At 35.8% G+C, this 16,990-nt stretch overlaps 2 protein-coding genes across 3 annotated transcripts; one reads left to right on the forward strand and one right to left on the reverse strand.

Moving 5' to 3' along the window:
* Positions 1 to 5,313: 5,313 nt before the first annotated feature.
* LOC147548089 (uncharacterized) lies at positions 5,314 to 9,330 on the reverse strand. 2 transcript variants are annotated; one of them, XM_086666466.1, is made up of 4 exons: positions 9,155 to 9,330; positions 6,897 to 6,944; positions 6,752 to 6,819; positions 5,314 to 6,654 (listed from the first exon to the last, which is right to left on the reverse strand). In XM_086666466.1, exons 2-4 carry the CDS (start codon positions 6,914 to 6,916, stop codon positions 5,462 to 5,464), a joined length of 1,281 nt encoding a protein of 426 aa, XP_086522592.1. In that variant the 5' UTR covers positions 6,917 to 6,944; positions 9,155 to 9,330; the 3' UTR covers positions 5,314 to 5,461. The 2 variants fall into 2 exon arrangements, with proteins under 2 accessions (XP_086522592.1, XP_086522593.1); XM_086666467.1 differs by having other exon boundaries at positions 9,256 to 9,288.
* Positions 9,331 to 9,612: 282 nt separating this feature from the next.
* Positions 9,613 to 15,438, forward strand: LOC147548090 (deoxyhypusine synthase-like). Its single transcript, XM_086666468.1, has 7 exons — positions 9,613 to 9,981; positions 10,073 to 10,240; positions 12,582 to 12,800; positions 13,266 to 13,352; positions 13,990 to 14,095; positions 14,191 to 14,426; positions 15,049 to 15,438. Exons 1-7 carry the CDS (start codon positions 9,775 to 9,777, stop codon positions 15,136 to 15,138), a joined length of 1,113 nt encoding a protein of 370 aa, XP_086522594.1. The 5' UTR covers positions 9,613 to 9,774; the 3' UTR covers positions 15,139 to 15,438.
* Positions 15,439 to 16,990: the final 1,552 nt, after the last annotated feature.

Here is a 16,990-nt window from a genome sequence, read left to right on the forward strand (position 1 = left end):
TGTGGAAGGGATGAGGTATGACCTTGGTTTTGTATATCATAACAAGTGTCCTAAGAGGATGATGACTGGGTTGATTATAAGTAGCTATACCTTTGGCATTGGGAGACATAAAGATGTCTTGACATGATTTGAAAATTAGGGATGTCAAATTTGTGTTGGAACACTTTAGGCAACATTAGTTATTATGTAAAGTTTCACTTGTTCCTCCATTTCATCACCTAATCTTGAGAAGAAAGAAAAACTTATTTGTCCTACTAAATTTATTTCTCATTTTTACAATGCTAAAAGGGTTTTGTGATACCTATTCTTGAGGGTCGTTTCTATAGCGACAGACCTTTGTGCTATAAGCTAACGATTTATTATTTGACTTAAGTTAATGAACATTGATTCAAATAAATTTGAAGCACCCAGATTTTAAATGTTCTCTTTTATCTTATCTTTTTCCCAAAATTTAGAATTGATATCAACAAGAGTTCTTCCCAACCAATTCTTAGGCAAGGAAAAATCTCTAATGGGATATATAGCATTCACAACCCGTTATTTGATGTTTGAATGCACCATGTATAGGGATCAACAAATGCTCGTAAGAAAAACCGAGTGCATAAGGATCTTTTGAAAATAATATCCTGTGCTAATATAGCCGCCCCGCTTATAGCAGAAAAGTTGAGCACCTTTAGCAGCGCCCTATACTTTATTGAGGTTTGCGGTATACTTTGTGAAATTTACAGCAATATTTTGTAATACTTCCTTTGATGCTCTTACAGTTATTTTGAGTTGTGTTTTGCAGCATTTTCATACATGCTATTGTGTTAATTTAGATAGTTATTTGGAAGGTTCTTTTGACGCTTATGTTTCTGAAGGCGGTGGTTGTTCTTGCAACGCGGAGTCAAAAGTGTTTCCACTAAGTGGCCAGAAAAGCCACAAAACATCACCATAAGTGCTTCTCAAATGTACCCAGTAGTGCCATAATTGACATAGTTAGGGATAGATTTTGCTTTTTGAGCGGTTATTGTGATCGGGGCAACCAGTTAGAGATAGATTTTTAGGTTTTTTGGCAGTTATTTTGCTTTTTAATCAGTTTATTTCAAATTTGGTTCGGTTATTGGCGGTTCTCCGTCTATAACATCCCTTTCTTTCTCGATTCAGACTTACATTTGTCTGGAATCCCTCTTTGTCGCTCTTTAGGGGCCTTTCATTCGTGAGATCTAGTCTCCTTTTCGTTTTATTTCTCTTATGCGATCATCTAATTTTCATTTAGCATCATGGAATCAAATCATTCACAATTTATTCAACAATTTGAAGTGTTACTTGAAGAACATAATCCTCTAACGGTGGAAGGAGATGACTTAACCTTTTGGGATACAGAAGTTATAAAGAATTGAGTAGTGTGGTTTCACAGTTCTAAAAAGGTTGATATTAGTCAGGCAATGTTGAGACTATCAAGGGTCATACATGGTCCAAATAAATTTACTATCACGGAAGTTAAGGATAATATATTTCTTATGAAGTTTCTTACGGGAACTGAAGTGGAGATAGCTATTGAAAGTTCTCCATGGGTAAGCAAGAGGAACTTATAATACTCTAGTCGTGTAAACCAGAAATTTCACCGAGAGATCATTCCTTTGACTCCGCATGGTTCTGGATTCAATTACATGGAATCCCACTTAGCCACCTTACCAATACAAGGGTTAATCGTCTTGCAGGATCTTTGGGGAATTTTATTCTAACATCTACAGAAGACGCTATGAAATGGAGTCTTTTTGGTCGGGTCCGAGTAGATATGTGCATCACTAAACCTCTGCCTTCAAGAGTGAATTTGAAACTTTCGAATACTAAATTAATACCTATTGAAATTAGGGTTGAAAAAGTTCCTAGGTTTTGAATACTATGTGGTTTCATAGGCCATTCAATAAAGTTCTGTCCCACCATGTTGCCATTTGGGGACTTACTAAAACAAGACCTTTCAGAAACTCTGAAAAAATTGGTTTTGAAAGCTATGACTCCTAAATACAGCGAGACTCAAGGTCCCCTTCTCGACCAAGAATCCGATTAAGGAATTAGGATAATTTGGACAGGACTCCATCCCTCAATTTATTAACCTCAATTTAAATAATATTGAAGGAAATGGTTTCGAAAATGTTTGTGCAAATAATCCTAATATTCGTACTAATTATGGGAACTTATTGTCTAGTCTATGTCAGGCAAAAAGGAGCAAAGTGCAAACCGAATATGGAGTCACATCTATGTACTCCAATGAACTCTATACGGACATTCGACCAAAAGGGAACACAGACACCATGTTTTCATCAAATCAAATCACTAACATGGATGAGGACATGCCTTTTATCGAAGTTCGTATTAAAAACAATATAAGAAGACGATGCGTCAACTACCATAGGGAAGTGTGGATGAACAGGTACCGGCAACTCAAATGCCGACTGAGCCATTAATATTCTTGCTTGAAATGATTGGGGACTTGGGAACAACCCGACAAGAGAAACATTGAAGCAGTTCCGGTGTTCAACTAAATCCACTATTGTTTTTCTCTCGGAGTCGAGAATTTCTAATTATATTCCTCTCAATTGTTTTAATACTTTTAGTCTTTCTAATTATTATTTTGTTCCTTCCATCGGTAGAAGTAAACTTACAGTGCAGTCAACGTGTTTTTAAAAGCATTAGAAACCGGCTGACTGCTTTGAAAAAAAGGTTGTTGGGCATTCAGAAGAATAACCCAATAACCAAAATTTAAATCGAAAGTCAAATTCAAGAAGAAATCATGTACCTAGAAAACTTACAGTGCAGTAAAGCGGATCGGAGAGCTAAAACCAAGTGGGTTCAAAACGGTGATAGGAACACAAAAGCAATTCATATGGCTATGTCTACTCGATGACAGAAAAATACCATTCACTAACTTACCCTATCTAACGGCCATACTACACAGAGGTTTGAAGATATGTCAGATGAGTTTAAAAATTACTTTCAGAACTTTTTTTCAGCAGACCAAGTGAGTCAAACACCAATCGAAATCATCAATGTATATTAGGTGTTCTCGACTGAACAACTAGGCTACATCTCTAGAGTTCCATCGTCAGAAGAAATTAAAGAAGTCGTCATGGAAATGAGATCGATTAAAAGCCCGGGAGCAGATGGATTATCGTGTTACTTTTATCAACATAATTGGGATACGATAAGAGCGGAGCTTACTCATTATATCCAATCAGTCTTTACCACATGTTCTAGCGATCCTACTATTAATCAGACGACTATTGCTTTAATCCCAAAACTTAGGAACCCAAGTCTGGCTCGGATTTCAAACCGATATCCCTATGTAATTCGGTGTATAAGTTCATCACCAAATTAATTGCAAATCGAATTAGACCTTATTTAGAGGAAAGTATTGCTTGGTCCCAAAACGCTTTTGTTCCTAAAAGACAAATCATCGATAATATCATTTGGGTTTGGGATAGCATTTAGGTTTCTTCTTCGTTTCCATAGTTGCCTCTCGATGTCTTCAGTCTTTCAGGTTCTCTCTCTCAACTTTCTCTCTCTAAATTCCAGTTTCATTTTTAAAGCATATAACCACTAGTTTCATTTTCAATGCATATAAACTCTAGTTTAATTTTCTTAACTGTGTTAAGAGACGATATTCTGAACTTGCCATTTTTTTGTCAGTTTGAGCATTGGTACTGGAAAACCTAGAGTTAATGAGTGTTGTTAGCAAACCAAAGAGTTGTGGATATAATACCTAGAAGAATGTGTATAAATTGCATATTAACTCTCTAGAAACTACTCTAGGAATCATATTGTTAACAAAAATTAAGTTCAGTAATTATCAATCTTGATCTTCTCTACACCTAGATAAGCTACATGGCTTACGAGTCTTTGCTAAATATTTTTAGTGTTAACTATTTGAACGGTTTGCTCGGATAGTTTCATGTAGCGTTTGTTTTTTAACACTCTGATGATTACAAGTAATGAACTCCATATATTTCGTGTATCATTGTCCATCGGGTATTGAGGACTTACCACTAGTTGCTATTTGTTCTTTGTCATACTCCATTGGTTTTCCTCTAGACATTAGATAGAAAAATTGTAATAATGAGATGAACTCCATAAATTGTAATAATGAGATGCAAGAATGTTAGAAGGGGCAATTACTGAAACCCCCACCTTTTCATAATGCAGATCACTGAAACCCAACCTTTCATTTATAATTACAAAAACCCCCACCTTTTTGAAAATTCTGTTAAATTTAACTTTATACTTTTAAATATTACTTTGTTACCCCTCTTATTAAAACCCCCACCTTTTCATAATAAACTTACTAAAACCCCCACCTTTTCTAATACACTTACTGAAACCCCCACCTTTTCTAAACAGACTTGGCCTCTTACTGAAACCCCCACCTTTTCTAAATACACTTACTAAAACCCCCACCTTTTGACCACTTTTTGACTGCTTTTTGCTCATTTTTGTGCAATTTTTTTTCCTATTTAAACCCAAGTTTGAGACCACCACATAAACTTCACCCCTTCCATCAACAAGTTTTACTTTAGTTATTTAATGACTTCTTCAAGTTCATCAAATGTGTATCAAAATGCAAGATCACAACAAGAGGTAGTTTTTTTACTTTAGTTCTTTTGATTGATTTATATAATTACTGATTTTTCAATATTCACTATGTTTAGGTTATTTGTCAACTTTGCGATCAACAAGGACATTCGGTGTTAGATTGTTTATGGATGTATTCTAGATGCACAAACGGCAATTGCAATGGAATTAGGAAAATGATGGTATCCGGCAAACCTAATTCATTTGGTGAAAAATTTCTTACTTGCCAATTTCCCGAATGCGGTGGATTTTGGTGGTTCAAGAATGAACTCAAAAAAGTTACTTTGTCGTCTTCGTCAAGTTAGCCCAATCAACAGTGTACAGGCTAACTGTAGATTCCATTAACTCCACTTCTTTTTGCATCCTCGGGACCAACCAATCATTGATCCAGTTGTTACTTTTTTCTCTCCTATGTGTATGCATAACCCTAAGCATTTGGTTATGTTTGATGAATAACACACATATCGGTTTGTCCTCAAAAGTTTTACCCAACTATTAAAGGACTCGCTCATACCATTGGTTGTATGCTCAGACTCTGAATCTTTGTCATAGAATGCTCGAGCCCAAGTATACTTCGATTCCTTCATCAAGTAGTCATATGCTTTTTCGTTCAACTCCCGAATCTTAGTAATGTATTTTTCGAAATTTACCTGTTTGTGTGCTACTCCGGCCCTCCACATAAGACTCTGCGCGGAAGAATCCTTAAAATACTTCCTAAAGTTTGCAAAGAAATGTCGTAAGCAAAATTTAGAGCAAGCTTCAGGAAACACTTTCTCTACTGCTGATAGAAGGCCTTTTCCTCTGTCGCTCATAAATGTAATCCTTTTCCCCGACAACATCAAATGCGGCTTTAGTATTTCAAGAAAAGAAGTCCAGTTGGCTTCATTCTCCGCATCACAAACCATAATCGCCAACGGGTCAAACCCTCCATTGCATCTAATGCGGTGGCTGCCAACAAAGTCCCACCATACCTACCTTTCATAAAACATCCGTCTAGACCTATTATAGGTCTGCAAAAGTTCCTAAATCCATTCAGTGAAGATTGGTATGCAACGAAACAATACCTGAACTGCCTAGTTACCATATCTATACCATATTGTGCAACACTACCAGGATTTGTTTCTAGAATTTTTTCACACCATACTGGTATCATAGCAAATGACTGTTCAAAACTTCCGAAAATCCTATCTTTAAGAAGACACCAAGCTCTATAACTTTTCATGTAATCTATTTTGACTTTGAAATGCCTCCATATATAGTTTTGTACATCTACCGAACTAAAACCAGACTGGTTCTTCCTTGCATGTTTTTCTACGGCATCTGCACAAAACACATAAGAGGCACTACTATTTTTCAAACCAATCCTTTTTTCACATGTATGCTCATTATGTACCCTCCTGACTTTCATTGTCTTTGTAACTTGAACTTCAGACGCATACATATACCATGGACAAAGTTTGACATCATTAACTTCATGAACATCATGAACATCATGATTAGGTTTGGGTTTTCCAATACAAACCCACTTTATCCTATCACCATCGTTCCTTGGAAGTCTCATTTCAAATTTATTCAAAACAGCATATCTTTTAGCCATCTTTCTAAATACGCCAACAGATGAGAAAACCATACCTTTTTTAAATTCAAGGAGGACTTGACTTTCATCATTGAACTCCGCTTCGAAGTCTTCCAACACCTCAGTGTCCTTGACAAATTGACCAAACTCTTCATCTTCTTTTGCTTGATCAAAATACAGTGGAGGTTGTTGGGTAGAAGGATTATCATTCTCCATAGCCCCTTCGTCTTCTGGTTCATCTCCCGCATCAACATCAGGTTCTTCTTCATGGTCCTCACCCAAAAATCCATGTTCATCCCAATAGGTATCTTCATCTTCCTCTTCAACACAAATATCATCTAATCCCACAACATTGCCAGTTACCGGATCTATTTCAGCCTCAAAAAATACGGGTATAGGATCAAAAGGATCATAAACTGTGTAGTCATCAATGGTTAACGGTGCGTTGCTGACAGTAGTAGCACCACCTATTACAAGACAAACACAATCATAAAACAATCTCATAAAACAATCTCATAAAACAATACTATAACGAAATTGGAGAATGCGAAGAAACTCGATTACTTAGTGTTGCTGACAGTGGAGGTGTTTCAGCCATTCGCTTACGAGTACCTTTACCCCCAATTGGGTTTCTGTCAGTCAAGATGTTAATAAACATATTGTGACATGAAACATACATCACAAATCAAAAAAAGAAGGGGTAACTTACATTTTGTTCGACGAGCTCATAAGGTCGTCGGGAAGATATGAAAGGTACCTTACATTTAATCAACATATGAAAGAAAAAATCAGTATTTATTGGTACACAACAATATGCATTTAGGATGATAAGGCGACAAGTAGCAGGGTTTTAAGATGACAAAATTACAAACCAAGCCTAGCACAAAATTCATACACATACTCGCATATATGAGGTTCAGGAAAATAATAACTACTATTTGGCTAAAAAGGCAGCAAGCACAAACTATATGACCTATCATGCATCAATTGTTCGAGAAACAGCATTTCAAAATAAACATGCCAATGCCAAAAGAGTTTTTAGTACCAAAACCCGGAACACAATATCTTCAAGCAAATTGCAAGCCCAACAGCATAAGTTGGCAAGAACATTCTTGTATAGGAATACTACTTAAATCACCAACATCAATATGCTTACTTAAATCACCTTGAACAGTATAGAGTATAGACAGTTGATCCATAATAATATCAATCTCAATTGTTTAATTAATTTTTTTGGATTTGCAGAACACATAACACTATCCGAATGTCGGTCGAGTAACCCTCTCTCTTCAATCAACTGAACTCTTACAAACAAACACTGGTTCAGTTGATGAGAAAACAACACCCTAAATGGCTATATGAACCAATATTTTGAATTGACAGGCCATATTCAAAATAAACAATCTTAGTTTTACCATAAATTCATCATCAATACCACATGAACCCAATAAAATTACTAAGAAATGAACAAACCAATTCATTACTGAAATGAACAAATCCATATTCACATACATAATATCAATCTCAAGTAATTTAGCTTGTTTTTTGAAATCAAGTAATTCACATTCACATTCCCCCATAAAAGAAACAACCACACCAACAAGAAGATCGAGAAAATATAAAGCTGGTTTGGTGCCCTGAAACTGCTTCAAAATCTTACATTGATACTGTTAAAACTGTAAGTGATTATCTTCAATCTTTAAAACCCATGTTTGGCGCCCTAACAATCATAAACCCTAACAATCCCTAAAACTAATAATAAGAAACACCTCCATTACTGAAACCTTAACAATTAACCCACCTTTCATTTAAAATTATACCATAAAACTAAACCTTAGAGAGAGAGAGAGAGAGTATAGCGATCCCGATCTCAATCGATAGTGAAGATCAAAGGAAATGGACTCTTACCAAATCAGGAAAATTTAGTGTCAAATCCATGTATCAACACCTAAGTATCAGTATGAATACACCCCAACCCCAATCCCCTAATTGGAACTTTCTTTGGTCCCTACCGGTTGTTCCTGGGGTAAAAAATTTTCTATGGAAAATTTGTGCTAAAGCACTCCCAGTTAGGGATAGGATAGGAAAATATATTGATAACAACAGAATCTGCCCGAATTGTAATGAGATAGAATCCATAGAACATGCCATCCTTCACTGTCCGCTGGCAAAAAATATTTGGTTCTATTTTAATATAATTTCTGAAAATATTATATCTGTTCGAGATTGGATTTTCTCTTGGGAAATTAATGATCAAAAGGCTTACACTATTAACAACATTCATTTAGCTACCATTATGTGGAACATATGGAAAATTAGATGTCACCATTGCTTTCAACACGAAATCAACACACTAGACACAATTATTAACATCATTACGACTTTCCCACAAATTCAAATAGTGAACGAGACAAAAATTAAAAAAGAACAAGGTAAATGGATCCCCCCTGAAACGTCCTTTTTAAAGATCAATGTAGATGCATCTTTTATAGACACACAAAGTATAACAGGTATCAGTCTTATCGTCCATGATAATGAATCAAAATTGGTCGAAGCTGCTTCATACACCTCCAGAAGCAGAAACTCGGAGGAAGGTGAGGCAATTGCGATCCTCAAAGGAATACAATGGGCAGAATCTCATGAATATAAAAAAATCATTATCGAAAGTGACAACATTAATATCATAAAATATCTTCAGAAAGGAAAGAATAATATTCAATGGGAATCCCTAATACATATCAAAAGAATCCAAGAAATAAAAAGAAGATTGGAAATAGTTAAATTCTCTCACACAAGCAGGAAATTCAATCAAGCAGCAGATAAATTGGCAAAATGGGCAAGAAAGAAAAACAGATCGAAGGTGTGGAAACAAGTGTCTTATTTTCTTTGTAAGATGTATTGTAATAGAACTCTTATTTCTATCTAATATATATTACCTTTCAACAAAAAAAAAGAGAGAGAGAGTACCTTCGGTTAAGGGAGAGAGAGAGAGAACCTTTAATGGAAGATTACAAGAGAGAGATAGAGAGAGAGAACCTTCGGTTAAGGGAGAGAGAGAGAGAGAAAACCTTCAATGGAGGATTACATGAGAGAGATAGAGAACCTTCGATTAAGGGAGCTGCTCGCCTGCTCGGAAATGCCCATTTCCCGTGGGGGCTTGGTGGGAGAAGATAGAGTTGGTTATTTGCCCCCACGTGGTTTCTCGAAGGCGCCCAGATTTTTGCATTTATAAAGGATGGGCTTGTTTAACAAATGGCCATTTCGGTCAATACACATCACTAACGGCCCCATGCTGTTAAATCTGACGGAAATTTAAAAAAAGGTGGGGGTTTTTGTAATTATAAATGAAAGGTGGGGGTTTCAGTAATGTGCATATTGAAAAGTTGGGGGTTTCATAAATTCTCCGATGTTAGAACTTATTCATTGTCCATGGTTAGTCTTCTCTTCCGGGTACCAATAGCAATTTGGCCGGGGCTTTTAACCGGACCCTTTTCAGCACCACTAAAACCCAAATTCTTTTCAAAAGACAACTCTTTCTCTAGTCTCTTTTTACTTTCTCTCTCTAGTTGCGTTGGAGGAAAAAGAAAATGGGGGAAGCAGGGGAAGATCATATTCTTGCGTCCGTGCGATCCACTGTGTTCAAAGAATCGGAAACCCTAGAAGGAAGTTGTAAGAAGATTGAGGGTTATGACTTCAATCGAGGTGTTGATTATTCTGAGCTCCTTAAATCGATGATTACAACTGGTTTTCAGGCTTCTAATCTTGGAGAAGCAATCCAAGTTGTCAACCAAATGGTGAGATTTCTTTCCCCATTCAACTTGATTATTAAAGATGGATCTTTTTTTCTTTTCTTGTTTTTAAATGAACTTTCTTGATGATTTGAAGTTAGATTGGAGGCTTTCAGATGAGCCTGTAGCTGAAGATTGTAGTGAAGAAGAGAGAGAATTGAGTTTTAGAGAGTCAGTAAGATGCAAAGTGTTCTTGGGTTTTACTTCAAATCTTATTTCATCTGGTGTTCGAGAGACTGTTCGATATCTTGTTGAGCATCATATGGTAAGCCCTAATAAGTTCTATGTTTTTTTACTTCTTATATAGTGTAACTCAGTTGCCTTGCTATTGCATTTGTTAAACTTTTTTTATAAAGCTTTAAATGTTTGATGCTCGAAAAGTCAGAAATCAGGATTAGTCTAGGCGGGATGACAACGGGACCAGTCGGATATCATCGGTTAAACTTAAAATATATATATATATATATTATATATTATTATATTATATATACATATAAAAAGACTTCTACATGTGTAATATTGTATGTAAATTGTTAAATTTGTAAAATAAACAGCCCACGAAGTCGTAATTTATAGCAATTAAAGACATAATTGATTCATTAAAATTTTAAAACTATAAAAAATCAAACAATTATACAAGATTACAAGTTAGAGAGCAAAATTAGTCTACAAAGACACATTATAGACATAATCGATTCAGTATGAATTCCAAACTATAAGAGAAATCCAACAATTATAGATATTAGAGAGCTAAATCAGTCCACAAACTCTTTTTATATCATGTATAGACATTTGCTTCATTACAAGTTCAAAAAACTATAAAAAAAAACAAGCAATAATACACATTAGAGAGCAAAGTAAGTCCATGAAGATGAGAAAACAAGAAACGAAATCAAACTATAAGGAAGAACAAGAAAAGAAACACAAAAAAACTAGCGATAGAGATGGAAAACAAGTTCTAACTTGTTTAGAGAGAGAAAGAAAAAAAAATAGTTGCAGAGAGAGAAACTTACATTAATGGAGGTTTTTGGACCTTCCAATCTTTGAAGTGAAGAAATCAAGGGATGAAGGAGAAGAGAGAGAGAGGAGTCGGCCGCCCTATTTGGTATAAACATAAAACACTAGTTCTTTCTCCTTAAAGTCAGATTTTTTTTTTAAAGTGCTGCTGCCCGTGACCGAGTTAGTGGGCTCCCGGCTTCGACTAACTCGGTCTTCAGAATCCACTAGGGCTCCAGACCATAGTTTATTGGTCCCTAGCCGAGTAGTGTGTAATTGACGCGTAGCCGATGACTAGGCGCCGCGTTTTAAAGCATAGGGCTGGTTTGATTAGATTTACTTTCAACTTTTCACTCTAAGTGCCTAAAGGAAACTGAAGCAACTAGTTTGCATTAAGGCAACGTTTGCTAAAGTTCCTTGTTATTATCGGATTTTGTAGCTTAGGAACAACAGTCAGAAAGAAAATTAATGGTATAAGTCTCCATCATCAATGAATGACCCTAAATATAGTATTGGGTAGTCGCAAATGGACCTGCATTTAGATAGTTGTGGAAACTGTGGAGCACTCAAGTTAGTGCTAGTGGTAGGGCTTTTAGAATCTAAAGGATCCTTCTTGGACTTTTTCGGATTGTAAGTTTTTAAGAGGATAAGATTACACTCTTTTGCTGTAGTGTTTACCTCTTGTTCAAACCGCCTGGAATTACGAAAACAAGTTTTACTTAATTTGTTGGTTGAATTTATACAATTTTTATATGCTCTATAGTGCACCATGATTTGGATTTGACTTGAAAGAGTTTGTAAATGATCAAATATGGCAAGACTATATCAAACTACAAAGAACAATGTGGTCTCTGATAAATATAATCTTGTACTACTCAAGCCCGAACGCCCGGGTACCGGTTCTGCTCGAGTTATATAGTCTAAATTACAACGTCAGGGTAGTGTTCAACCTGAACCAATTAATTTAAATTAAATATGGCTTAATAAGCTCTTCTCAAGGAAACATGTGAATTGGCTGAACGGATGGAGACGAAGTATTACCATTAAATCTTTCATTACATGGTTTCAAGAAACAGATGAGTTAACTCCACATATAGAAAAATACCTATAACGAGTTCCATGAAAAGATTTGATCGCATAATTTTTGGCCAATGTGACATTTTATGTCCTTAAGTTGCATCGAGACAGTTTGTCCGTTAGGCGCTTTCTGGATTCTACTTTGTGCTAAGATCAACTTTTCTGACCCCCTTATTTCCCAAAAGGAAAGAATGAAGCTCTTGGACCTTTTGTTGCCTGCAACCAGGTAGTTGTTTATTTTACTTGACACTTGTTATTCTCAAGTTCTCATCAATATGCTCCCATGAAGGAGTGTAAAAGTCATACTGCATTAACGAAAAAATATTAGGGTTTTGTGTTCAGTGTTACCCATCAGAAAAAATAACTACTAGGCATTTGATGAATAAGTTTTTTCAGAAGTGTATTTTGTTTTCAGGATGAGCAAGAAAAATATCGTAGCCATAACTAGGATCTGCAGAGATCAGATTTTGCGTTTTTTTATTTCTGTAATTGCTCGTGATATAAGAGAAGTCCTACTTGTTATGTGATTTCAGGTAGACGTAGTTGTTACAACGACTGGCGGGATCGAAGAGGACCTCATAAAGTGCCTTGCACCTACATATAAAGGTGACTTTTCTCTACGTGGAGCTGACTTGCGCTCAAAAGGATTGAATCGCATTGGTAACCTATTGGTGCCAAATGACAACTACTGCAAATTTGAGGATTGGATCATACCAATTTTTGACCAAATGCTAGATGAGCAGTTTTCAGAGGTATGTCAGTTATATTTTTTATAACTGTAGTTCTTTTATAATGGTCATGATTGCTTAGTTTGTTAGTTACACATAATGAGGTTCTGCTAGTGATACTCGGTAAAAACAAGTTAAAATATAGGATTTTTCTTGGATCTTATTTATTTTGTTAGGGTTTATTTTGCTTCTCGAAGAAAAAGGACCCAAATCGTATTTGGCTAGTCCCAAATGTGTAGACCCTGTCAATAGCTAGCATATACTCTAATTAGTTAACCATGCATATTTTGTTGCTTATAATTATATCACGAAAATCGTAAAAATAATGTTAGATGGTGCAAATCTTATCAAGGGTTAATATTGTTAAACGATGCAACTCCATTGAGGGTAGCATTGTATCATAACCTGCTTTCATTTTCTATTTTGTAGTCATACTAATATGTTCCTCTTATAAGCTAATGACTTTATACTTCTATCTTTTCCGTACAGAATGTACTTTGGACACCATCTAAGCTCATTGCTCGCCTAGGAAAAGAAATAAATAATCCTGCCTCGTATCTTTACTGGGCATACAAGGTAAGTGCTTAACTAATGAAGCACGGAAACTTTAAAATTGATGAGGAAGTCATAATGAAAGCGTGGCGGTATCATGTTATATATTAGTATCAATGTACACATTTGTCATCATAATTGTTCTTACACTTTTCGATATGGAAAAGATTCTTCCCAATGTTTGAAAATAAAAAGCCTTTAGTCTTATTAGAAGTACCAAATGCATTTGTAAACTGCCGAATTCAAGTTTTACGTATACTATGAATGCGTTGGCCAGAAATCTTTTGTGATAAAGACAAAACTTTAATCAGCGAGTTCATCAATGTTGTTTGTGGAATTTGTCATCACATTGTGGCATTTGTATGAAACATCAATGTGTTTGAGAGTAACCGACATGAATCACAAGGCAATCAAGATTGAAATTTGTATCTGATTGGCAACTCAGAGTCAGTGAAGATTGAAGATCATTGAGTTAGTTACTGTTTTTAATTCAAGCATATTTATGAACCTAAGAAGCTCACGGAAATTGATATTTCAGCACTTCAAATGTGCAGTATGTTCTGCTAAAAAAAAATTTATATCAAATTTATTCATGCATGTATTACTACTTACTTTCTTTCACTGTGGCTACTCGATAACACTCTTTGTTTGCTTTATCCAGAATAACATCCCAGTATTCTGCCCGGGCCTTACAGATGGTTCTTTAGGGGACATGTTGTACTTCCATTCCTTTCACAAACCTGGTTTAGTTATTGATGTTGTGCAAGGTAAAAAAAAAATTCCAAATATTCGAGGCCATATATTATTACCTAGTATTGGCTGATTTATGTTTCTTTTATCGAACCTTTATCTATTTCAACAGATATAAGGGCCATGAATGGGGAAGCTGTCCATGCAAATCTTAGGAAGACAGGCATGATAATTCTTGGAGGAGGGCTTCCAAAGCATCACATTTGCAATGCAAATATGATGCGAAATGGTGCAGATTATGCAGTTTTCATTAATACAGCTCAAGAGTTCGATGGGAGTGATTCTGGAGCTCGTCCCGATGAGGCTGTATCATGGGGAAAAATACGAGGGTCTGCTAAAACTGTTAAGGTATACTTCAAACTTCAAATCACATATTTCCATTTCCTTTTAACTTGTGAAACTTAGGATGATTCCTCTTGTAGAGATTCAGGCTTCAAACCTGAATATCTTATAATAGTTTTTTCTAACCACGATTAGATGATGATTAACTCGTTGAACTACCTGGTGCCTGGATCCCTTATCAAATAAGTACCTCTGGTTCTTGATAGTGCTGTTACCCAAAGAGTTGGAAGTGGAAGCACACGATCTGTTTTGTATTGATCCATTATTGGTTGCTGAAACTTCTTCCTCTCTGACATTTGATTTGGAAAAAATACATTTAAAATTAAATGTATTACAAACTGATGGAATGAAACCAAAATCTTCAAGTGGATGTGGGTCATAGCAGTTTGATTCCGATTCTGTTTGATACCAGTATCTAACACAGAACTGGTTCCCGAAGTGCAAATAATGTTGAATTAAAATTGACAAAACCCACATGATATCCTTATTCTCTACTCGTTGATGCATCGATCTGCATCTTAAGTTAAGTTTCAGTCTTCGGATTTTTGTCTAAAATTCTAATAATTGATCAATAATATATTTTAATTATTACTATACTGTCCTTCATTTTTTTTTTTTGTTTGACAAGGTACATTGTGATGCAACAATTGCTTTTCCGCTACTGGTTGCTGAAACATTCGCCAAAAACACGAAGAAGTCAACCAAGACTGACGCCTAACTAGTAACTTATCCTCTAATCCAGATATAGTGTTGCAGTATCCACCAATAGCCTTTCCTAAACTCATAAAAGGTTAGTTTTCATGTACATGCAAATTTATCTAATTCCTAGTGAGATACTGAGATGTGATAATACTAAAACTGGCCTCTCATTCGGTTGCAACAACCACGATTAATGGAATTGGAAGCCATTTCTGTCATACATCAAACCCTACATTTTTATTCTTCACAGAAATGAATATTAACTTCACTTATTTATGTAATCTAAGGAAATGGTAGTTAAGTTTATGGATTGTATCAATGACTGTCTTCCTACACCTGGTTGATTTATTACTGTTTCTATTAGGCTGCCTCTATAAGCACCGTTCATTTTACTTTAGGCCTCTTCTCTTCTCGCCACACGGATTAGGCCAAGTCGAGAGCCCTACGGCCCTGTCAGCTATATCCCTGAGCCCTACTAAACAGAGCAGTAAGGTCTATAGTAGTCGACTTGTCACCTTGACCCCTGTACTGCCACGAGCAAAAAGGAAGGGGGATCCAACTCAGCCCTACCCCTGAGGTTTGCTATGCTAGAAGAGAACAACAACAATGTGGAAGGCCAGATATAGCCAAAGATCCACGTAATTCTATACACGGAACATTATGTGTCAGAAGATCGATCAGTGTCAGAAGATCCACACTTATTAGATAGTATCTTCCAAACGCCATTGACATGTGGTTATCGTCAAGACTGGTGTCTTACTACCGAATCTTATCAGTCATGCACTCTTGCAATCAACCAAACTATATGCATTGGGTTTGCCCTAAAAAGAAATCAAATGTCATCTTTTAAACCCAGACTTTTGATTCTTTCCTAAAACTGCAAAAAGAAAACACTTCACTCTTAGCATCGGTGTGTCTTATTTGTTTATGGAAGATATGTCCATTAAACATCAATTGGAAACTTAATGGAAAATTCATCGTGCCATATTCATTTCCATCTAAGGTCCTTGGAAGATGCAAAATTATAGGTCCGTAATGTTGGAGGACGAAAAATTTAATACCATGATAAATGAACATCTATCTATATATATATGATGCCTCTATATACACTCATCGTTGAGACGTGTTCGACGCTGACAGATGCATAGCCACACCTCTGCCTCATATTCTACCTCATTTTATACTCTCTTTTTTTTCGTTGAAAACCTCATTTTATACTCTTAACCATGTATTTTATACTCTAGCAAAGTTAGGTAAACAAATCTATTGGGTCCATCAAACAATTGGTGGAAACTAGTTCACACATTTATATTTGTGTAGATATAAACTTTAACAAACAAAAAAATTGTGTATATATAGGGTAATGTTATCAGCGCACCTTTTCGCTACATTCCTCCTTTAAAATTTGTCTACAGAGGTGCCTCTAAAATTATAGGATATAGTGCATGTGCGTGTGTGTATTATATATATATATTCATACAGGCTTATTGGGCTTAAATGCTTAATGGAATGCCTTATCGAACAGTACCATCGAATACCAATAGAAGGGTCCATCTTGAGCAACAAATCGACCTAATCTTTTCTTCGAGGCCAACGTGCTTACTTAATTAAGGTCAGATGTATATTGTCCATGTCTAGTCGTTGGGCAACCATGTTATTATTTGGACTCGGAGACGTCGGGCTCTCTTCCCATCTCAGAATTGGGCTTCGGCCTTTCACTTTCATCATTTTTTAAAATGGGAGTATAAAAGTACTATGGTTAGGTTTAGAAATCTCTCATTTTTTGGTGGGTTGTCTCTAAAACCGCAGGTGGGATTTGTAATTCCCGTGTCATAACACTTTCCTTATCATAAAGCCTAACTGGACTTAAT

This window comes from Eschscholzia californica, unplaced genomic scaffold (assembly GCF_041429995.1).
Source record: "Eschscholzia californica isolate CP2 unplaced genomic scaffold, dmEscCali1.0.p SCAF_3, whole genome shotgun sequence".
Taxonomy (NCBI): Eukaryota; Viridiplantae; Streptophyta; class Magnoliopsida; order Ranunculales; family Papaveraceae; genus Eschscholzia; species Eschscholzia californica.